Source organism: Loxodonta africana, chromosome 18 (genome assembly GCF_030014295.1).
Source record: "Loxodonta africana isolate mLoxAfr1 chromosome 18, mLoxAfr1.hap2, whole genome shotgun sequence".
NCBI classification, from domain to species: Eukaryota; Metazoa; Chordata; class Mammalia; order Proboscidea; family Elephantidae; genus Loxodonta; species Loxodonta africana.
In genome coordinates this window covers 16662687-16686566 of record NC_087359.1, presented here as the reverse complement: position 1 = coordinate 16686566, position 23880 = coordinate 16662687, and the positions used below count along the sequence as shown (strand labels likewise).

The following is a 23880-nucleotide window of genomic DNA, read 5'->3' as shown; positions in this document are numbered from 1 at the left end:
CGCAAACAAAAGCCTGCACACCAATGTTCACTGCAGCACTATTCACAATGGCCCAAAGTAGACACAACTGAGATGTCCATCAACAGACAAATGGATAAACAAAACATGGCATATAAATACAATGTGGTATTATTCAGCCATACGAAGGAATGAAGTCCTGACGCCCACCACTGCACGGATGAACCTTGGAAACATCATGCTAAGTGAAATAAGTCAGTCGCAAAAGTACAAACGCTGCCTGATCTCACTTATATGAAATAAGCAAATATACAGAAACCAAAAATTATTGGTTACCAGGCGTGGGAAGGAAGGGGAAAGGGGAGATTTGCTTAGGGGGTATTGAGTTTATGTTAATGGTGGTAGAGTAATTTGGAAAAAGAGAACGAGAATAGCTGCACAACTTGAAGTACAGAATCTATGTTGCTGAATTATACATGTAGAAAATGTTGAGTGGGTGTATGCTTTGGGTATACTTTCAACACACAAAATAAAATAAAAGATGAAATTGCACAACTGCATTATGGTGAAGTTGCATCATCCATCTGGCTCATAATTTAAGGCTTAGCAGCTGTGACTAATTGAGGTGTCAGTCTGATGGCCAAAGGCAGAAAGTCTGATTACAAAGTGGCATTTGCTGGGAGGCCTGGTGGTGCACTGGTAAATGCTACGGCTGCTAACCAAAAGGTCGGCAGTTCAAATCTACCAGCCACTTCTTGGAAACTCTGTGGGGCAGTTCCACTCTGTCCTATAGGGTCACTATGGGTTGGAATCGACTCGACGACAATGGGTTTGGTTTTTGGTTTTGGTCTGGGCCCAAAAGGGTCAAGAAAGGAAAAGATACGGCTACCCACAGTTCCTGTCCTCTCAGTCCTTCCTTCCTCGTTACTAAGTTGAAGGTAGACAGTGTTGGTAGAATGTGTGTGTATCAAGAAATGAAATAAAAACAGCTGAGTTGGGGGGCACTGAGCATCTGCTAAGGGTGATGGAAAAATCTGGAAACAGATAAGGGTGATGACTGTAACGAGATGAATGTAACTAATGTCACTGATTGTACATGCACATGAATTTTGAAATGACAAAGGTTATACATATATTTACCACAATTTGAAGAAAATAGTTGATTTAAATTTGAAAAAAACAGTTGATTTAAAAATAAAAAAAGATGAACTGTTTCTACTTCCAGGCAAAATGGAATAACAGGGGCTGGATTAACCCTCCTGTCTGTACCAACCAACCAACATGGAACAATGGTTTTCTAGACACCGGACATCAGGCATTGAAGGACAACGGTCCCTGAGAGATGGGGAGTCCAACAACGGGGGCCTTCTTATGCTCAGCTGCCTGCCTGGAGAGTTTCCAGGTTGCAAGGCAGAGGGGACCTCAGGTGGAGCCCAGGGAACTCCTGCGTTCCGGAGACAGGGCTGAGCATTTGGGGAAATTAAGGCAGCTAGAGATCACAGCACAGTACCGTAAAGAAGAGGCCGCTCCAGAGATCTGCCTAGCATTAGCCCAGAGATGACCAGCACATGCTTGCAAGGAAACCACTCAAGGTTGAAGGAACAGCCATCACAGTTAAGTTTACTCAGGGTCCAATTTTAAAAGTCACCCGCCATTTGGTCCACATCCACCTCGCAGCACCTGTAGTCCTGCAAATGTCCTGGCCCTTTTTAAGGAGATTTTCTGGCCAGGGTGAAGGCGGCACCCCTAGTTGTAGTGCACACTCTCTGGACACTGGGAGACCTTAATACCCTAGCAAAGGGGGTTCCCAAATATTCAGAACGAACCTACAAATGTCCAGGGAGAACTAGAGATTTACAACACATTATTACCTTACTTAATGGACTGGCGCAGTGGGCTCAAACATGAGGATGGAGCAGGACAGGCAGAGTTTCATTCTGTTGTACGCAGGTTCACTATGAGTCAGAACCGACTCGACAGCACCTAACGAAAATAACCTTCCACAGTCAGAACCTTATTGACTTGGGGGTGAGAAACTGCCTTGTAATCCTAGCCCTAGGACTCTCTTTGGTGATGCCCAAAACAACGTCACAAGAGCAACAGCACAGTGTCCTGTATTTGCTTTCTACTGTTGCATAACAAATTGCCACACACACAGCAGCTTTTTCGTACTCATTTAGTACTGCTGTAACAGAAATACCACAAGCGGGTGTCTTAGTTACCTAGTGCTGCTATAACAGAAATACCACAAGTGGGTGTCTTAGTTACCTAGTGCTGCTATAACAGAAATACCACAAGTGGGTGTCTTAGTTACCTAGTGCTGCTATAACAGGAATACTACCGTGGATGGCTTTGACAAGCTGAAATTTATTCTCTCACAGTCTAGGAGGCTAGAAGTCCAAATTTAGCACCCCAGCTTTAGGGGAAGGCTTTCTCTTCCTGTCAGTTCTGGGGGAAGGTCCTTGTCATCAATCTTCCACAGTCTAGGGGCTTCTCAGCATAGGACCCTGGGTCCAAATGACACATGCCACTCCTGGCTTTTCCTTCTTGGTGATGTGCGATCCCCCTCCTGTTTGCTTGCTTCTCTCTCTTATACCTCAAAAGAGGTTGATTCAAGATACAATTTAATCCTGTAGATTGAGTCCTGCCTCATTAGCATAATTGCCTTTAATCCTGCCTCATTAACATCACAGAGGTTAGGATTTACAACACATAGGACAATCATATCCGTTCACAAAAGGTGGTAAACCACACAGTACTGGGAATCATGGCCTAGCCAAGGTGATACACGTTTTGGGGGGGACACAATTCAATCCATGACAAGCTTAAAGCACCACAAGTGTATGATTGCACACTTCCCAGCAGCCATGAGTCCAGGTGGGGGCAGCTGGGTTCTCTGCTCAAGGTCTTACCAGGCTGCAACCCAGGTGCCGACCAGTGCAGCACTCTCATCTGGAGCCCGGGGTCGTCTTCCCAGCTCAGTCAGGCTGTTGGCGGAATTCAGTTCCTCGTTGTGTAGGATGAGGTCTTCATTTTCTTGCTGACAGTTGGCTGGGGATCACTCTCAGCTCCTAGAGGTGCCCTCAGATCCTAGCCATGTGGCCCCCTCCCTGGGTACTTTGCTCCTTCAAGGCCAGGAGAAGGGTGTCTTTCTGATGTTTCAACTTCTGTGAAAGGACTTGCCTGGTTAGGTCAGACTCAGTCAGCAGAAGCTCCCTTCCAACTAACTCAGAGTCAGCTGATTAGTAACTGAATCATGGGAGTGATGTCTCATCATATTCACAAGTTCTGCCCATACCCAAGGGGAGGAGATTATACAATTCCTGTATACAAGGGGGCAGGCATTTCGGGGGCCGACTTAGAGTTCTGTCTACCACCTGTGGCCTGGAAAGTCTTACCGGACTTAATATCTTTCACTGCAAACAAAACAAAGAAGAAAAGGAAACTGACCACATGGAAAGACTTTTATTTTTTTTAAAGCAAATCTTTAAAAGATCCTCAAAGTGAGTGGTGCCTAGGGTCTTAAACGCTAGCAAGCAGCCACCTAAGATGCATCAATTGGTCTCAACCCACCTGGAGCAAAGGAGAATGAAGACCACCAAAGACACAAGGTAATTATGAGCCCAACAGACAGAAAAGGCCACATAAACCAGAGCCTACATCAGCCTGAGACCAGAAGAACTAGATGGTGCCCAGCTACAACCAACAACTGCCCTGACAGAGAACACAACAGAGAACCCCTGAGGGAGCAGGAGACCAGTGGGACGCAGACCTCAAATTCTCGTAAAAAGACCAGACTTAATGGTCTGACTGAGACTAGAAGGACCCCAGAGGTCATGGTCCCCAGACCTTCTGTTAGCCCAAGACAGGAACCATTTCCAAAGCCAACTCTTCAGACAGGGATTGGACTGGACTATAGGACAGAAAATGATACTGATGAGGAGTGTGCTTCTTGGATCTAGTAGACACATGAGACTATGTGGTCAGCTCCTGTCTGGAGGGGAGATGAGAGGGCCGAGGGGGTCAGAAGCTGGCTGAATGGACACAAAAATAGAGGGTGGAGGGAAGGAGTGTGCTGTCTCATTAGGGGGAGAGCAACTAGGAGTATATAGCAAGGTGTCTATAAATTTTTGTATAAGAGACCGACTTGATTTGTTAAACTTTCACTTAAAACACAATAAAAATTAACCCCCCCCCCAAAAAAAAAGATCCTCAAAGCATTACCAAAGTCAGAACATCATTCCAGGGGTGATTATTTCAGGCAGCTTGCCCCAATTGTTGCCCACTGTTCAGAAACAAAAATATCAGAAAATGGCAGGAAAAATCCTGCTAAGCTTTACAAGCCTAGGCAATCATTCATGAACCAAAAGGAAAAGGGGGAGTGTATTAATTTCCTACAGCTGCTGTAAAAAAATTACCACAAGCTCAGTGGCTTAAAACAACACAAATTTGTTATCACGCAGTTCTGGGGGTCAGAAGTCCGAAATCAGTCTGACTTTTGGAAGCTCTGAGAGGAGAATCCCTTTCCTTGTCTTTTCCTGATTCTGGTGGTTGCTAGCATTCCTTGGCTTGTGGTTGCATCACTCCAATGTCTGCCTTTGTGATCAACTGCCTCCTCCTCTTCTGCAGCAGCGCGTGCTTCTGCCTCCCTTTTTTTTTTAAATAATATTTTTTGTGTTTTTGGTGAAGGTTACACAGCAGTTTAAGCTCCCATTCAACAATTTTTACACAAGTCTTTCAGTGACATAGGTTACATTCTTCACAATGCAGGCGCATTTTCACTATTTCCCTTCTGGTTGTTCCATTTCCATTAATCTATTTTCCCTGCTCCCTTATATTCTCACCTTTGTTTTAAAGTAATTATTGACCTTTTGGTCTCATGTAGGTGGTTTTCTTTTAAGAGGAGCACAGTACTTATGGGTGGCATTCATTATTTTTTAAGCCAATTTGTTAGCTAGAAGGTGACCTCAGGGGTTAGTTTCAGTGCAAGGTTTGAAGAGTATCTCAGGGCAATAGTCTTGGGGAGTCCTCCAGTCTCAACTAGTTCACTAGGTCTGTTTTTTGTTGTTGTTTGCTTTTAGGATTTTGAGGTTCTATTCCACATTTTTCTCCCATCCGATCAGAGTCCATTTATTGTGGCCTTAAACAATCGGTAGTGGTAGCTGGGCACCATCTAGTTCTTCTAGTCTCAGGGTAGATGAGGCCGTGGTTCATATAGACTATGTGTCCTATAGACTAGTTTCTTCTCTGAGTCTTTGAGTCCTTTTTTCTCTTTTGCTCCAAACGAATAGAGATCAATAGTTGCCCTGCCTCCCTCTTATAAGGCCTGTTGTGATTACCTTCAGGGCCCACCTGAATAATCCAGGATCATCTCCCCGATTTGAAGATCCTTAACTTAATCACATCTGCAAAGTCCCTTTTCCCAGGTAATATTCACAGGTTCCAGGGATTAGGACGTGGATAATTTGGGGGACAATTATTCAGCTTACCACAATGATTAAAATCAAACTCATGGCTTTACAGAACAAACACTGCAATTTTAAGAAAACAAATACAACAGGTAAGGGGAAAAGTGGGGCCCTAGAAAAGCTGGTACAGTTTTCATAAATTGTGTTGGTTGGCTGAGGCCTGTGTCCTTACTGAGGATGACAGGAATTGAAAATAAAAGTACCCACATTGACCTCCTAACAGAGTCCATGTGTTAGATTCATCTTCTAAACATCTAAATAATCACCTTCCTGGGAGGAAAGCTTGGAGACCAGAAACACCCCTCCATTGCTTTGGCCCTTACATTCTGCATCTGAAGTCAAGTGTCGTGGGGTCATAGATGTCAGTCACTCTACGTTAAGACAATTTCTCAACATCTGTCATGGATTTAATTGTGTCTCCCCTCAAAATACGTGTCAACTTGGTTAGGCCATGATTCCCAATATTGTGTGGTTGTCCTCCATTTTGTGATTGTAATTTTATGTTGAGAAGATTTTCTGGGATTGTAACACCACCCTTACTCAGGTCACCTTCCTGATCCAAGGTAAAGCGAGTTTCCCTGGGGTGTGACCTGGACCACCTTTTATCTCTCAAGAGATAAAAGGAAAGGGAAGCAAGCAGAGAGTTGGGGACTTCATACCACCAAGAAAACAGCACTAGGAGCAAAGCACATCCTGTGGGCTCTGGGGTCGGTCCCTGCGCCTAAGAAGCTCCTTGACTGTGGTTAGATTGAGGACAAGGACCTTCCTCCAGAGCCGACAGAGAGAGAAAGACTTCCCCTGGAGCCAACACCCTGAATTTGGACTTGTAACCTACTAGTCTGTGAGAAAATTAATTTCTCCTTGTTAAAGCCATCCACTTGTGGTATTTCTGTTACGGCAGCACTAGATGACCAAGACAACACCCCATACCTTCTAAGATCATTGCACTCATAGAACTTTCTACGTCTGTCACATGCAATCTCTCACCATATTTCAGCAAGTCTAAGAGGGTTTAAGAGGGTATTGTCTTAAGAGGCACCATTATTTTATGAACCAGTAGGAAAGAAAAAACAGCACTAATTAATTATAAAACACCATCAACTCTAAGACACATGCTGATTTTGAAGATGTTAAAATGTAGGGGGAAAAAAGGTTCCTCTTAGAATCAATGAATAAGATATTTTGAGGCAAGAGATATTTATTTTATCTTATTTTTTGTTGTTGTTGTGGAGAATCTATACAACAGCACATACACCAATTCAACAATTTCTGCATGTACAACTCAGTGACACTGATTACATTCTTCGAGTTGTGCAATCATTCTCCTCCTCCTTTTCCAAGCTGTTCCTCCTCTTTCATCATAAACTCACTACCCTCTAAGGTTCCTATCTAATCTTCTGACTTGCTCTTGTCAATCTGATCAAGATGCATTTCTTTCAAGCTCCTCCTTGCCTGTTAACCTGTCAGTATGTGATCTCCTGGATTGATCCAGCAGTTCTTCCCAAACTGTGCGTTCTCTCCTTGCTGCCTTAACTGAAAGCCCTGACCTTCTATTTCCATAGCCTCAGTACAAGGCAAAATTCTTATTTCTGTTTCCCTGGGGACATGCCATGACGTCAGGCTTAATCTGCCCAGCTAGTTAAAGCCAGGTGAAATCTTGTCAAGCCCCTTCCGAAACTGCACCACTACCCTTTGCGTCAGGAAGCAGAAGATCTCCAACTAGTTATCACCTTTTCTCTGCTACAGGAAATCCTAATTCCAACCAGAGCTATTTGTTGTTGTTGTTGTTGTTGTTAGGTGCCATCAAGTTGGTTCTGACTCACAGCAACCCTATGTACAACAGAAACACTGCCCTGGTCCAGCACCATGCTCACAATCGTTGCTATGCTTGAGTCTACTGTTGAAGCCACTGTGTCAGTCCATCTTGTCAAGGGTTTTCTTCCTTTTCACTGACCCTCTACCTTACCAAGCATGATGCCCTTCTCCAGGGACTGGCCCCTCCTGATAACATGTCCAAAGTCCATAAGATGAAGTCTCGCCATCCCCACTTCTAAGGAGCATTCTGGCTGTACTTCTTCCAAGACAGATTTGTTCGTTCTTCTAACAGTCCATGGTACAATCAATATTCTTCGCCGACACCGTAATTCAAAGAGCTATTTGAGCCCTGGTGGTGCAGTGGTTAAGCACTCAGCTGTTAACCAAAAGGTCGGCAGTTCGAACCCATCAACCTCTCCACGGGAGAAAGATGTGATGGTCTGCTTCTGTAAAGATTTACAGCGTTAGAAACACTATGGGACAGTTCTACTCTGTCCTATAGGGTCACTATGAGTCACAATTAACTCGACAGCAACAGGTTTGATTTGGTTTTTGGTTAATGTCCCCAATATTCTGAAAATACATAATATATAGTCTTGTTCAAAATTTGGATTCAGTTAATACAGGAATAGGAATATATGATTCCGTAGCCCCGAATCTGGTGACTTCACTGGCATGCACTTGCTCCAGCTGCCGCAGAGTATTCCCACGGGTGGATTCACACTCAGCTTCTTTTCCATCCTTATTTGCCTTGCTCTCCAGCTTTTTTTTTTTTTCACTTTTGTTTTCTTTTTTGGTGAAAATATACACAGCAAAACCCATGCGTACTTAACAGTTTCTAGATATAATGATCCGTGAGATTGGTTACACTCTTCATATTGTGTCAACATTCTCTTTATTTCTGTTCTAGTTGTTTCACTGCCATTAACCTAAACTCCCTACCCTCCAACCTTCTCCTCTATGCTTTAGAATAGCTGTTGCCCATTTGGTCTATGGAGCCCTGGTGGAACGGTGGTTAAAGTGCTCAGCTGCTAATGGAAAGGTTGGGGGTTTGAACCCACCAGGCACACTCCCTGGGAGAAAAGACCTGGTGATCTCCTCCCATAAAGATTACAGCCCAGGAAACCCTATGGAGCAGTTCTACTCTGCCATCTAGAGTCACTGAGTCAGAATTGATTTGACAACAATAGGTAGCCACCTGGTCTTAATATAGAGTTTTTTTTTTAAAGAACACAATACTCAAGGGTAACAGTGCTTACTTTTTTTTAAAATTGTACTTTAGATGAAGGTTTACAGAACAAACTAGCTTCTCATTAAACATTTAGTACACATATTGTTTTATGACATTGGTTAACAGCCCCACGACATGTCAACACTCTCCTTTCTTGACCTTGGGTTCCCTATTACCAGCTTTCCTGTCCCCTCCTGCCTTCTATTCCTTGCCCCTGGGCTGGTATGACCCTTTAATCTCGTTTTGTTTTATGGGCCTGTCTAATCTTTGGCTAAAGGGTAAACTTCAGGAGTGACTTCATTACTGAGCTAAAAGGGTGTCTGAGGGCCATATTCTCAGGGTTTCTCCAGTCTCTGTCAGGCCAGTAAGTCTGGTCTTTTTGTGAGTTAGAATTTTGTTCCACATTTTTCTCCAGCTCTGTCCAGGAACCTCGATTGTGATCCCCGTCAGAGCAGTCAGTAATGGTAGCCGGATGCCATCTAGTTGTACTGGACTCAGTCTGGTGGAGGCTGTGGTAGTTGTGGTCCATTGGTCTTGTGTGACAATGCTTACTTTTTGAACTAAACTGTTACTTAGTTTAAAGATGACTTCAGGGGATAGTTTCAATTGAAAGTTCGAAGAGTACCTCAGGGCCATAGTCTCAGGGACTTCTCCAACCTCAATAGATACAGTAGGTCTGGATTCTTTAAGAATTTGAAGTTCTGTTCCACATTTTTTCCCCATTCTATCAGGATTCATTTATCGTGTCCCTGATCAGAACAGTGGTAGCTGGGCACGATCTAGTTTTTCTGGTTTCAAGGCAGAGGAGGCAGCGGTTCATGAAGACAGTCCTATATTCTGGTTCCTTCTCTGATTCTTGTGCTTCCTTATTTCTCTTTTATTCCAAATGAATAGAAACCAATAGTTGTATCTCTGGCCACTGGTAAGCTTTTAAGACCCCAGGCACTACTCACCATACTGGGAGATAGAACACAAACTTTAAAAACCATATTAAGCCAATTGACTGGATTGTCCCACAACCTGCTCTCCAGTTTTATTTGCCTTCTAGATCCCCAGCATGTTTGGACCTGGACTCCTCAAGGTTATAATAGAGGGTAATATTGTGTCCTAGCCATTTTAAACTTGTCCAATATACAAATGACTTTTTTCTGCCTCTCCATCAATGGAGGTCTAAAAATAAGAGTTTTAAATTTTGCTTTCTGTATTAGACCGTCAGGCCACAAAGATCCAAAGAGGAAGTATCTTTCACCTTGGACATGCTATTTCTGCAAGAGATCATCTGTCCTCAAAGTCCCTGGACCAGTAGAAAGGGCACTGGGAGATTCTTCCATTGTTAAACATCTGTCATGATTGCACTAGCTGGCACCAGGGTTCATTATTTTGGTCACAGGTAACTGGGGAAGCTTTTTCCACCCTAAGTAAATTTTGCTAGAGCACTGGGTTTGGATCCCCCTGGTTATGGTAAATATTTACCCTTTATCATTAAGAAGAGGGGGAGAAGAAGAAGAAATATCTTCTGGTTTGTGAACCAAGTTGTGAAGGACTGCCCAGTTACTGATTGGGGTAAACCCTTGGAAACAGCTGCTTTGTGTCCTTCTCTCCAGTACTGCCAGTGGAACGAACAAATCAGTTTTAAAAGAAATACATCCAGAATGCTCCTTAGAAGCGAGGATGGCAAGACCTTGGCCCCTTACTTTGGACACATCATCAGGAAAGACCAATCACTAGCAAAGGACGTCATGTTTGGTAAAGCAGAAGGTCAGCTAAAACAAGGGAAGACAGACTGACACGGTAGCTACAATGGACTCAACCATTTCAATGATCGTGAAGACTGTGCAGGACCAGGCAACGCTTTGTTCTGTTATACAGAAGGTCACCATGAGTTGGAGCTGATTCAAATCCAACTAACAACTTTAATACTGAACCCCTTTCACTGTGGCTGTTACGTGTGCAGGCTCTTTGCTCAAGATCAAAATCCAACTCCTTTCTATTGTCTGGTCAACCAAATATGAAATTTTACTCCTCTGTGCTGGTCATGAGGAGTCTTGGTGGTGCAGTGGTTAAGTGCTTGGCTGCTAACCAAAAGGTTGGTAGGTCAAACCTACCAGCCATTCCGGGGGAGAAAGATGTGGCAGTTTGCTTCTACAAAGGTTAACCTGTTGCCATCGAGTCAATTTCAACTCAGCGAACCCTATAGCAGAGCAGAACTGCCCCATAGGGTTTCCAAGGCTGCCATCTTTACAGCAGCAGATTGCCACATCTTTCTCCCACGGAGCTGCTGGTGGGTTCGAACCACCAATCTTTCAGTTAGCAGACGAGAGTTTAACCACTGCTCCACAAGGGCTCCTTAAAAACATCCAGCCTCAAGATCCTGACCTCATAGTCATGTTAAAGAGTCCCACCAACGATGCATTCAAGAGGAACTGGCTCAGGTGTGTTGTGTGTGCTCCCCTTTGTTTTCAATACAGTCTGTCCAGCTGCGGAACTCATTGTCTGGCCAGAGCTTGTTCCCTTGCACCTGACGATCTACTTCCGAAAGGTCAGCCGCTGAAAACCTTACGGAGCGCCGTTCTACTCTGACACACATGGGGTCACCATGAATCAGACGACATGACTGCAACTTTTTTTTTTATGTCCTTGCTTCTCAAAAATCTTTTCATATGGATAGCTATTCACATTTGCTGTGGGGATTGTTCATGGCTTTGAGCAACTGTCAAAACACAGATGCTCCCTTATCTCTGGAGAAGTAAGACCATCTAAAGGGACCCATGTTGACGTTTACTTATAGATCTTACAGGTGTCCTCTGCTGCCACCGAGAGAAAATGTGAGGCTCACTAAACATAATGTAACAGTGTGTGCAAGAGAGCTTTGGCCACACACACACACACAAAAAAAACAGCAAAAGCAGTGGCAACATTTTTCTAGGCCATTCCTTTTGTTTCCAGGTTGTTCTTGCAACTCTTTCTGACACTATTATACTCTGAGGATGGGCCCCAAATTCAGAAAACAGCCTTGGAGAGTAGCAGACGGTCTTTTGTACCCAGATAATGTTTGCCAAAGGAGCCCTGGTGGTGCAAATTGTTAAGTGCTCGGCTGTTAACCGAAAGGTCAGTGGTTTGAATCCACCTAGCAGCTCTACGGGAGAAAGACCTGGTGATCTGCTTCTGTAAAGATTACAGCCAAGAAAACCCTCTGGACCAAAGACTCAGAGAAGAAAGTAGTCTACAGGACTAACAGACTACAAACCATGGCCTCGTCTACCCTGAGACTAGAGGAAATATGTGCTGCCCCGCTACCACTGCAACCGTTCTGAGCGGGGCCACAACAGATGGATCCCGACAGAGAGAGACAAGGATGTGGGACAGCACACAAATTCTTAAAAACCCCAGACTTTCTGGACCAGTTGAGACTAGAGGACTTCCTGACACTATGGGTCGCCTTTTAGATAAATAACAGATTGGCTCATGGAATAAAGACTATCGCCTGTGAGTAATGAGCTTCTTTTAAAAATCATGTATTCTCTAAGGCAAAGACAATAAGGTAAGCTGGCAGGGAAACTAAAGCACTGGAAATGGTAGAACCAGAATGGAATGGAGGAGAATGGTGACACGTAGGGAAAAATGTAACCTACACCACTGAATAATTTGTGTAAAAATTGTTAAATGGGAACCTAATTTTCTGTATAAACCTTTACCTTAAACACAATAAAATATTATTTAAAAGAAAAAGAAGGAAGGAAAATCCTACGGAGTAGCTCTATTCTGTCACATGGGGTCGCTAAACGACTAGATGGCACCCAACAACGTTTGCCGCTCCCCAGATGGCCACATGGTGGTGCCCAAAGTTCCCTTCATCCCCTGTGTATGTCTGTATTTGTGGGATCCTGAAGGGAAGTACAGCTCTTCCTCCCCTTCGAGGGCCATTTGGAAACATTCAGGTTGATTTTATTCGGATGAAGAAAGGCTGAGGATTGGAATAAATTTGGCCTTCCTGTGTACTGCCTCTTGACAGACAGACAGATGCATGTCCATGTGCAAAAGTCACCATCAGCAAAGGGCCCTAAAGAGGCCTTATCTCCAGGCTTTTCACCTTGTGCACTAAAAGTGTAAGGACTCGTGTATTTCAGGACAGACTGGAAAGGAAGTTTGAAAAGCTACACGAGGGAACTAAAACTACACTCAGTACCATTGTCTACCCAACAGGCTGGCAAAGCTCAAAACATTGGGTGCCGACACAGAGAGCTGGTGGGGACGTCCTAGAAACAGGTTCTCTCCTACGTTGCTGGTGGGAGTCTAGATTGGAGCGACATCCATGGCAGGCGACTGGGCAAGAGCTAGCAAAATCACAAATGTCCATTTTATTTCTAGTAATTTATTTTGTGAGCATATTCACATGTGCGAATGTTATGTTGGAGCATTGTGCTATAAGATTGGAGAAAAACATTTAAAATATCTATAACAGGGACCTTGTGAACTCGTGAAATGAATTAGGAACACCCATATATGGGAATATGTTGCCATTGTGAAGCAGCCCTGGTGGCACAGTGGTTAAGCACTTGGCTGCTAACCGAAAGGTTGGTGATTCAAACCCACCGGCCACTCCACAGGACAAAGATGTGGCATCTGCTTCTGTAAAGATTACAGCCTTGGGAACCCTATGGGGCAGTTATACTCAGTCACATGGGGTCACTATGAGTCGGAATCGACTCAACAGCAATGGGTATGCCTTTCTGAGAAGGGAGGAGGTTCTGTGGGCTGCACCTGAGACCCCTGCCCAGGCCTCCTGGTTTGCTCACCGCTTGAGAAGCCTTCCAGCCGTCAGTGATGGCCTGCTCCAGCTCTTCCCAAGTGACCATGGTGACTTCGTCTCCAACAGGAATCAGACTCAGCTTCCGGATCACTTGGTCCTGACAATAACAGACATACACACCAAACATACACCAAGAAAAACCAAATCCGTCGCCACTGAATCAACTCCAACCCATAGCGATCCTATAGAACAGAGCAGAACTGCCCCATAGGGTTTCTAAGGAGCAGCTGGTAGATTCGAACTGCCAACCTTTCGGTTAGCAGCCGAGCTCTTAACCACTGCACCACCAGGACCCCCAAACACACACCTGTAAACCTAAACCTATTGCTATTGAGTCAATTCCGACTCATAGCGACCCTATAGGACAGGGTAGAACTGCCCCAGAGGGTTTCCAAGGAGCGCCTGGTGGATTAGAACTGCTGACCTTTTGGTTAGCAGCTGTAGCTCTTAACCACTGCACCACCAGGGTTTCCATTTTTAAAAAAACACACACACTCCTAGTTTAATCCTGGGAAGCTTCAGTGAGACGTGGGGCTCTCAGGATTGGGTGGGGTCTTCCACAGCCTTCACCCCAGGAAGAACTCACTGTCCAAGTGGCCAGCAAGTCTTGGGTGATCTGTTCTCAGACTCATATGGGCCCTGGGTGGAGCACTGGGCATGGCTGGAAGAGATTTCCCTCAACCCAGGGGCGGCGCCCCAAGAGGCAGAGGGCATGCACCACCCTGCTTGAAGAGACGCAGACATCCAGAGTAGGAGTCTGGAGGCTCTCCTGAGAGAGACCAGGCTGGGGCACCCATCCTTTCCCCGCCCTCTTGAGGACCCTTTGCACAGAAGGGGCAGATATTACCAGGATGTGGTCCCGTTCTTTGGCCTGCTTCTCCAATTCCTCAACCCGCTTTTCAAGGGCAATCTGGAAGAAGAGTTTGGAGGTGGAGGACCACAGCAGCTTCTCCTGTGTGGCCCCTACACACACTCACACACACACACATACACGCACATACATCCACACACTCACACCCCCATGTGCATATATACATTCACGCTCACACACTTTCCCACATGCACAGGTACTCGCACACACATTCACACACAGGCTCATACACACTCACATCCACCGTCTTGCTCACACACCCACACTCACCCACCATACACACACACACACACACACACACACACATCCCCATGCGTGCGTGCTGGCCCAGTGCAGGGGAGAAGGGGGAAGGAGGTCCGAGGCTGCTAGGGCAGTGCAGGGTAGAAAGGCGACCGACAAAACCAAGCTCCTCGTCCTGTTGCCCAGCCAGCACCGATGAGGGGGCCCGGGGTGGGCTGAGGTGGTCCCGGGGGTCAGCGTGTCAAGACTGCGCACTAATGCATTGTGGGAACCTTGGTTCTGGGCTTCATCTCATCCTCCCCACTAGTGAGATCCTCAGGCACCGTAGAATGAGGCCACGTTCAGCTCTCAAGGAACAAAAGTTCAACTGCTTCAGAAGGTCCGCAGTACGGAGACTCCCCTATTGCCTTCTTCCCAGTTCCTCCTGCTTCTCCTTCCATCTCCTAGTCCTCTATCCAGGCCCAGTGGTCTGAAAGGGGAGCATTGTTACAGCCACTTCTGAGAGCATGGAAACCCTGGTGGCGCAGTGGTTAAGGGCTACGGCTGCTAACCAGAAGGTCAGGAGTTTGAATCCACCAGGTGCTCCTTGGGAACCCTATGGGGCAGTTCTACTCTGTCCTCTAGGGTCACTATGAGTCAGAATTGACTCGACGGCAACAGGTTGCTAAGAGCACACTTTGTTTCCAATTGTTCATTTGAAAATGCTTCTGTGGAACGATTTGTCCTCTCTCAGGGAAGACAAAAAGCCCAGTGCAAGTCTTTGTGGGCTGCGGCTGCCCATGACCTCAGGGAGCTGGTGGCAGAGACTCTGCCCACTGACACTCCTCCTCTTGGGCTGCGCTTTATCTCTCCATACCCATCACCTTATTTCTTTATTCTTTGAAGAAGGGAATTCGCTCTGAGAACATTCTGACTCTGGGTCAGTTCAAGGAGACCCCTAGGTGTCTGATAATGGCTGGTAAACCACATGTAAACAGGGATGGAGGGAGGTCACAGGGAGGGGTCCCTCACCTGGGCCTTCATCTCGGGAAGCTCCTGCACCTTTTGGTGGGCTTCCTGCAGGATTTGCACCTCTTGTATGGTGTCCTGGAGCAGCCCCATGGCCTGCAAGGGAGACTGTGGGCAGATGGAAGCAGGCTGCACTGAGGCTTGAGCCCTGCTGTCCTTGTGCCCCTCTGAGACTGGAGACCAGTAGCCGGGGTGGAGGGACCAACCTCCAGCAGGGGCTGGAGAGCTGGCTCAAATCTGCGGAAGGACTGCATAGCTGCACCCCTGCTCGCTCACCTGGGTGATGCTCACTTCGGCTTCCTCATCGTCCTTCACGATTCTCAAGGACCCCCTTTGTGGCTCCTCGGGCATCATTGTGGTCGTCAGCTTCTCAGGCATCAGTGTGGTTATCGACTTCTTCTCTGGCATCCCCGAGGTAGTCAACTTCTCGGGCTTCCCCAAAGTCATCAACTTCTCGGGCATCCCCGTGGTTGTTGATTTCTTCCCAGGCATTGCGGTGGTCGTTGATTCCTCAGGTATCAGTGTGGTCATCATCACCTTCTTCTCAGGCATCAGGGTGGCCATTGCCTTTTCGGGCATCATCGTGGTCACCAACTTCTCCTCCAGCCACTCGCGGGTGTCTGGGTTGATCCCGATGGCCTGGGAGGTAAAGTGCTGCACATGGGTGACGATGCCCTGAACCTGGGTCTCCATGGTCTTGAGCTGCTTGCTGAGGTCCTGGACCTGCACACCCAGGTCCTTCACCTGGCTCTCCAGCACCTGGGGTAACACTTTGCTCATGCTCCTCCTCCTCTCCTTGGGCAGGGACAGCTGGGGAGCGCTGACGGAGGGCCGGGGGGTCCCGTGGTACCGGACCTGCTCTAGGGCCTGGGACTTGAAGTCGATCTGGGCCTCATGGAGGTTGAGATTCTTGAGGATGGCCACGATCAGCGTATGGAGCGCAGTGAAGTTGACGGCGCCCACCTCGGGCGTGCCGATGGCCAAGTCGGCCAGCTCCCGGAGGGAAACCTTGGTGGCCGTCATGGCCGGCAGCGGTGTACGCCCTCCGGGGGGCGGTTCGCACCCTCGAGGGGAGTGGCGGCCGGCCTCTCACTCGCCAGGCCAATGGGGTCTTTGGGGGACCGTGCGAGGCCCCGGGGCGCCCCTGCCTCTGTGCTCAGAGCGCCGGGAACAGTCACCGCACAGAGCTGACCTGGGAGCCGTCGGGTCCGCGCCCGCGGGGGCGGGGTCTGGGGACTGCGACCCTCCGCGATCGCGCCCCGGCCTCCCGCTGCTCGCTACCGCGGACGTTTGGAACGAGGGCGACCCGTTCGTTTCCGGTTGTGGTCGCCCCCGCGCGCAGGATTCGGCGTGAAAACGCGCCCCTCAGAAAGCCGGGCGCAGCGCGGGGGGTTGGGGCCCAGCCCCGCCGGGGCAAAGGCCACCTTTAAACTCAAAAGGGGAAGCTGTGCCACAGAATCTGGGGGAGCTATGCACAGATCCCAAGGCACCACTGATTTTATTTCATAAAACGCTTCCAAAGAAGGCACCGAGGAGCCAAGGCATTTGTTGGGGGTCCGCATCAATTTTGGTGGGAAGCCTCCCAAAGTTCAAACTAAATTCTGTGCATCCCCTTGAGCTAGAAAAGGCTCTAGACTCACCCTCCGGCGCCTACTAGGAATGGTAAGGTTTAAGGGTAATCGTGGCAACCAAGAACTCCTAGTCGTTTCTGTTCCTGAGGACAGTGGTGGATATCCAAGGGATGCAGTCCTGAGATCCCAGCCCTTTGGGGACAGTTCCCGTGTCATTTTGCTCAAGCAAATGGGAGGACAACTTGGAAGACCTTTCATCACCCAGGTGGCTCCAATTAGCCACGGATGACAGAACTTTTCTGTGGGCACTTGCCTCATTTGTCTGGAAACAGACTCCTCCTGGCAGGTACCAGCACTTCTGCTCATTAGAGCAGAACTACACTAGAACCTGGTACCCTCTCTGCAACTCTGGCCTAGCTCCTCCCCATCGCAGAAAACCTGTAAATAAAACCTCACGAACAGTATTTGAATGTATTAATGCTACTTAAATAAAACCTGAGCCTGCCTGTACCATGTGCTCCTATTAACTTTCAAAAATCAGATTTTTAGTTTGGTCAGCGTTGGTATTTTAACCCCCCCCCCACCCCCCGCCCCCCAAAAAAGTGTAAGCTCATTAGTACCGAGCTGTCTGTTGGGAGCAGAGTTCAGTTACTCTGAGCTCCATAAGGGTGGCACTGCTCCCGTAGCAGGCCCTCTAATGGTCTTTGAACAAATGGATCAATCACCAAAAGAACTTCTTGGTCTCTCAGGCACAGATGCATTCACTCCAGCTTAGGGCCACGGCCACAAAGTTAAACCCTTGGGAGCTGAGCATCAGTTGTAGCGGGGCCAACAGCCAGCTGGCTGGACCCAGGGGTCCGCTTTCTCAATTCTAGGTTCAGCAGTTTTCCAGAAAAATGTTAGCAGCCCACATTACTGCACTAGCTCTGACTAGTTGTCAGCTCCTGGAGTCCTGTTTCCACTTTTCTATTACCGAGGTCTTAGCACCAGGCAGGTACTAGGACTCACCAAATGCCCAGGGAAAGGGGAGTAGATTCTAGTCCTAGGAAGTACTGTATATCCTACTGAATGCTTTTGCTAAGTACATCCAAAACCCTCCACTGTGAGAGATCGGGAAAGAAACAGAACATTAAGTGGAGGTACCTGGAGAGTTGAAAAGGACCTGTTTTCAGTCCCAAACCTCCTTTAGTACAACTGAGGCCCTCCAGAGGCCCACAACAGGCTCGCTGGCCTGGCACCTCAGGGTAAGCCGCAGGTCTTCCTCGCCCACCATGCTTGGACTGCTACCAGGAGACTCGTTTGTGTGTTTGAAAAAGCTAATGTGCTCTGAGGCTTGATTACGGGCTGGGAAATTTTCTTGTCATTGGGAAAGGGAATGTAAAGGAAGCTTCCCTGCAAAGAAATAAAAAGAAATACAACTGTACAAATAAATTATCCCTTTTCTCTCAGGACCAATAAGCAATCCCAGTTCACTTCCCAGCAGAGGCTCCTCCTTCCTATTACATCAAGTCTTGGCTTGGCTCAGACCAAAAGGAGAGCCTGCGTGTGCAGCAAAGAGCCTGGTGGTGCAATGATTAACACACTTGGTTGCTAACCGAAAGGTGGGTGGTTCAAACCTACCAGCCCCTCTGAGGGAGAAAGTTGTAGCAGTTGGCTTCTGTGACAATTACATCCTTGGAAACCCTATGGGCAGTTCTACTCTGTCCTACAGAGCGGTTACGAGCTGGAATCGACAGCAACAGGTTTTTGGTATGTGTGCAGCAAGGCCTGATCTGACAAAGGTGGCATAAACCAGAATTATGACTATGCCATTTAAAACATGGGGTAAAACATCTGGATGCAGTACTAATAAGTGCAATCGAACTGTCGAGTTGGTGTATGTTCTGCTGTGTTATTCCCAACAGCAACAAAAATAATGAAATAAAAAAGAAGTGTGATTGACCTAAGCGTCTGTCATCCACCACACAGGAAAAAGTGCAATTAGTTTTTTTTTTTTTTAACATATGCCTCAAATAGGATTTAATGTCAATGCTCTGAAGGGGATGGAACCTGCCGCAGCAGACTTTTGCCGAGGGTCTTCAACCGTCAGGCCGCTGGCCTCTCTTTCTTAACACCCACTGTCTTCTGTACAGTCTGGACAGACGTCGGCCCCCATCACGCCAGGGGAGCAGTACTTGGCCGCGTACTACAGAGACCAGCGAGACAAGTTCTTTTATTTGCAACCTAAGAGCAACACAGATATCCAGACACAGGACAGTATTCTCTAACCAGGCATCCTTGTTTCGAGTAACAACACTTCATCGTTCACTGGCTGTAGGCACAGCAGTTTCTGGAAGAAAAATATGATTCTCCACAAAAGCCTGACATGGAGTTAACTGGAGCGAGGACACCTGAAACACAAACAGTGCCAGGGGCACCCAGCTTCCCTGAACAGCAGCCACAGTGACTCCTGCATCTCCAGGAGTTTAAACCATTGAGTGAATGGTACAGAATTGAGACTACCTGCCTTTAACTTCCTGTCAAAACCAACCAGATTTTCAGATTCTTTCCAGGAAAGAGCCTGTAAGTTTTGTTTAAGGAACAGGGATGACGATGGCAGACACTTATCTGTCACGTTGACTATTATCTTAATGCCTCCTACCAAGGTTGGCGAGAGACACTGTCTGACTCTGGGCTATTTCCAGTCCTTCCTTAAAAGGAAACACTGTGTACATAACTGACGGCACTGCTTTCTACATGTCTCCTGAAGGAGTTCCAGGATCGAGGCCACTGCGAAAGCTAGTCATCCACAGTGATGTTTCGGAAAAGGTACGACATGGACTCTCCATTGTGGATTCTCCGAATTGCTTCAGAGAGAATCAAGCTGATGTCCACAGTCTTTATCTTGGGGCACTGCAGCTTCTGCACCTCATGAGGAACGGTGTTGGTGACCACCACCTGGGTATACAGTAAGAGAAAATAAACTGTGTGACTTATGTGTGTCCAACCCTGTTACCCGGAGCTGTCTGTATCACGTTCGGTACCAGGCTATGGCCCAAGTTCCCACCCTGAAACCTCACGGCACTGAGTGTAGTTTTTACAAACTCAGCTTAACCAGGGAAAGGTCACATGGCTCAAACCATGAAACTCCAGTCCTAGAAGGTCATGGGCCTGCATGCCACAATGGCAGGTGGGCCCCAACACCGTGAAAAAGTTGCATGTTATTGGGGAGCATTCGAGTCTTGAGAGAAATGCTGCTGTAGGGTCCAGTTATATTAAGTACTAACTAGGGTCCAGTTATATTAAGTATTAAGCAAATCTTTATGCAGATAGACATATATTTCTAAATAGACATCTGCCCCGGCAAATCGCTAGCCAGCAGCAGTGCTATTTCATAGATTAAGAAGCCCTGGAGGTTTAATGGTTAAGTGCTTGGCTGCTAGCTGAGAGGTCGGTGGTTCAAACTCACCAGCCACTCCTCGAGAGGAAGATGTGGCAGCCTGCTTCTGTAAAGATTATAGCTTTGGAAATCCTATGGGACAGTTCTACCCTGTTCTATAGGGTCGGTAGGAGTCGGAATCAACTCGACGGCAATGAGTTTGGTTTTTCTGGTATTTCATTAACTAAGCAATTTACACTGACTGAGTCATTTTACTATTCACAGAAAATCCAGCAGCAGGGCTGGCTAAGGCTGAATGTCCCAGCCCCTCAGAGGCAGGCCGACCTCATCAACAGAAGACTCCTCTATCAGGCGGGGGGCATCTGCAGACAGGATGCCATGCGTGGCCATGACGTAGATCTTGTAAGCACCTCTTTCTTTCAGGATCTCTGCAGCAGCAACAAAGCTTTCCACGTCATCGATGATGTCATCCTGAGAGAAGAGCAGACTGAGAGTCAGGGAACCCCCCGCCCGCCTCAGCCCAAATCAGACACACACCTCTTTGCACTTCATTTCAGAGCTCAGGTGCTGAGGGCAACCAGTCAAAAATCAGAGCTGCTGGCCTGGGCCCAAGTCTGAGTATCCGGAAGTGGCAACCAAGGGTACTGCCCGTCGCGCCTCGTGTGGCTGTCAGAGCACAGAGCAGCAGAGCCTTCTGGCAGGCGCAGGTGACATTTACAGCTGGTATTTAGGATTGTCAAGACACAGTTCTGTATTTCCCACCAATCTGGCAAAGCCATTTTTTCCCAAAAGAAAGTTAAATGGGAGGAAAATAGAAACAAAGTGAGCTGCTGTAAAGGGCTGACCCTCTGGCCCAGCAAAGCCACTGCGAGCCGGGAGCAAACACAGCATGTCTAGTACAAAAGGAGTCTGCACTGCGACACACACGCTCACTTGCAAAAACAGAACTGCTCATCTCCTGTGCTTAGGGCTGCTGAGGTCAGTGGGTTTTGTTGGCACCTAGAACCCGTAAGACAGAGGTTATGGGGAGGAATCTTCTGACGGGAGTTACTGTGCTCTTTTTACGTAGGTCGGTTACACTTCCATCCCTGTTTGTCTGTATAAAAATTCCTGCTACTTGTCCTAAGGGAGTTTGGTGAGAAAGTACAGCCGGGCCTGTTTATCACTGATACTGACAGTGGAATCCAATGGGAACAGCCTGACAGAGCCAGCAGCACCACCTCCGCACAGCGACAAAGACCGAGATGTAGTCATACCACAATGATGGCGATGCGTCCGCCGACGTCTCCAACCACAGTTATGGGCGGCTTCTCTTTAGCCATCATCACTAGAAAAACAAATCACAAGACCCCAGTCAGTGATGTGTCACTAGATAACTGTAGTGGCAACCTAGTGCCCTTGAAGTGGTGAGGAAGCCATTGTATAAACAAAAAAGTGCAGACCCGCCAATGAACCCGGGGTCTCTCAGAACTGTCTAGAGCAGCACTGCCTGACAGAAAGAGAACGTGAGCTATATAGGCTATTTCAAATTTTCTAGTAGTCATGTTAAACAGAAAAAAGAAACAGGTGATATTAATATACTTTTTTCTACCCAGTATTTCCAAAATATTATAATTTCAACATGTAACTGATATAAAATTTTATTAACGAGATCTTCTACATTGGTTTTTTCATACTAATCTTTGAAATCTGGTATGCACTATACCCATACGGCCCGTCTCAGTACAGGCTAACCGCAGTTTGAGAGCTTCATAGCCACTCGTGACCAGGTCTGTGATGACTGAAGGACAGAGCATGGAAGAGCTCACCAACAGAGACATAGCTCTGCAACGCCACCGAAATAGAAAGATCTCGCTCTCACTGAGAAGGATACAGAAACGCAGAATCAATGCCGCTCTGCAGAAAACCACACAGGTAAAGGTTGCCTGACCAAGAGCCAGCTTTACCCATGGAGGCTGGGCGAACCCCTGAAACTACTGCCCTGAGTTAATCTTTACACCTTAAACTGAAAGTATCCCCTGAAGTCTTCCAAAAACTAAACAAGTTTAGCTTAACTAGTCAAGAACATCTGCCTTGAGCACTGTGCTCTTTCAAGATCCATCTAGACAGGATCAAACTGACAACAGCAACTTGAAAGATCAAAGAGGAGCCTTACGGGGCAGCGAGTTTATGGTAATGGGGAGGAACAACTCGGAAAAGGGGGCTGAGGATGGCTGCACCACCTGAATGTAGCCAACGTCAGTGAGCTGTACATGTAGAAATGATCTGGTGTATCCTCAGAAAGAACAAAAATGAGATAAAGAGAGATGGCTTTACTTCCCTTGAATACAATGTAACCTTATTCTGATAGTACAACCTGTTAGCAGATAACTGCACCGCTGACATAATCAGTTTCCTGAAAATTAGGAACTTGAAGCCAATAACCACAAGTCTATCATCTTCTCCCACTTTAACTGGCCCTTCACGTAGAGGCTTCTTATCTCAGTACGGAATCGGTACCTGGAAAAGGCCCATCGGTGCACTTACCAAATTACAGCAAAGAGAAAGGAAACGCTGAGTTCACTCTCAAAACAGGTCAGTAAATTGAGAAAAAAAAAAAAAAGAATATTTCAGAAGAATGGGCTAAGTATTCTAACATCTTTTGGAAGTGTGTTATTATTCTTAAGTATTTATTAAACTAGCGGTGGGGGAGAAGGAACGAGAATAAAGCCAGGGCAATTATATATAAAAAGACTACAAGCCAACATCCCTCCATCGTCAAAGAGCCAGAGGTGTTCAGCGAGACTCGGACACAGGACACACCGCAGCATTAGCGAGTACCTTTTCCGCAAGCCTGTTTGCCAAACACTTCTATGAACCTGAAATAAGAAACGTAGCTACTGCAAGGGGCAAGACCCCAAAGGCTATCCTGTCAGGGTGAGGAGCGGGGTAATGCTAATAGTTGACCCAGGAAGCAAACACTAAGAGTTCCGGGGTTGTTTTGTTTTGTTTTGTTTTTTTAAGTAAAAGTAATGTATACACTCAAGGTCAAGGACAAAGGGTATTAAAACTACCCTACCTTTAAGATTCTGCTCTCTCCAACAAAACCAAATTTAAGAATAAAATAAATTGTGCGACATGACTTGTGGCCAAAAATCACTGTGAAAACGAAATCAACTTACTGCAGTAAAATGTCTTCATCAAATGACTTCCAATGTCATTAGGAAGGCAGTAGGAAATTGTTTTTTGCTTTTTGAAGTTAGCCTTTTCCAAGTAAAACAATGCTGAATTTACAACCATCAGATTTTTTTTTTTTTTAGATTACGAAAGGAACACGCACTTACTGCTCTTCCCCTGGAGTCAATCAGCCAAACCTTCTCCCACTAAAAAGAGGAAGAAAGGACTAGGGGACTGATTTATTCCTTATCTGTGCTGATGCTGGTCCATTTCTAGTTCAACAGAAGAATATCAAACTTTACCAACAGGCTGATGTTAAAAAGAGCTATAGGAAATAAAATAAAGTCTACACCAAGAACTAGAACTGAAATTG

At 46.7% G+C, this 23880-nt stretch overlaps 2 protein-coding genes across 2 annotated transcripts in view; both read right to left on the bottom strand.

Moving 5' to 3' along the window:
* Positions 1-16424, bottom strand: part of QRICH2 (glutamine rich 2) — a 38253-nt gene extending 21829 nt beyond the window's left edge. The window contains exons 1-6 of the mRNA XM_064271887.1: positions 15636-16424; positions 15405-15509; positions 14130-14192; positions 13869-13921; positions 13153-13437; positions 9426-9429 (exon numbers count right to left, since the gene is read on the bottom strand). Of these exons, the coding sequence (XP_064127957.1) occupies positions 9426-9429; positions 13153-13437; positions 13869-13921; positions 14130-14192; positions 15405-15509; positions 15636-16424 (1299 nt within the window). The remainder of the gene's footprint in view (positions 1-9425; positions 9430-13152; positions 13438-13868; positions 13922-14129; positions 14193-15404; positions 15510-15635) is intronic.
* Positions 16425-19158: 2734 nt separating this feature from the next.
* PRPSAP1 (phosphoribosyl pyrophosphate synthetase associated protein 1) overlaps positions 19159-23880 on the bottom strand; it is a 40042-nt gene continuing 35320 nt past the window's right edge. The window contains exons 8-10 of the mRNA XM_064270708.1: positions 21608-21678; positions 20676-20822; positions 19159-19909 (exon numbers count right to left, since the gene is read on the bottom strand). Coding sequence (XP_064126778.1) covers positions 19751-19909; positions 20676-20822; positions 21608-21678 — 377 coding nt within the window. The 3' untranslated portion in view covers positions 19159-19750. The remainder of the gene's footprint in view (positions 19910-20675; positions 20823-21607; positions 21679-23880) is intronic.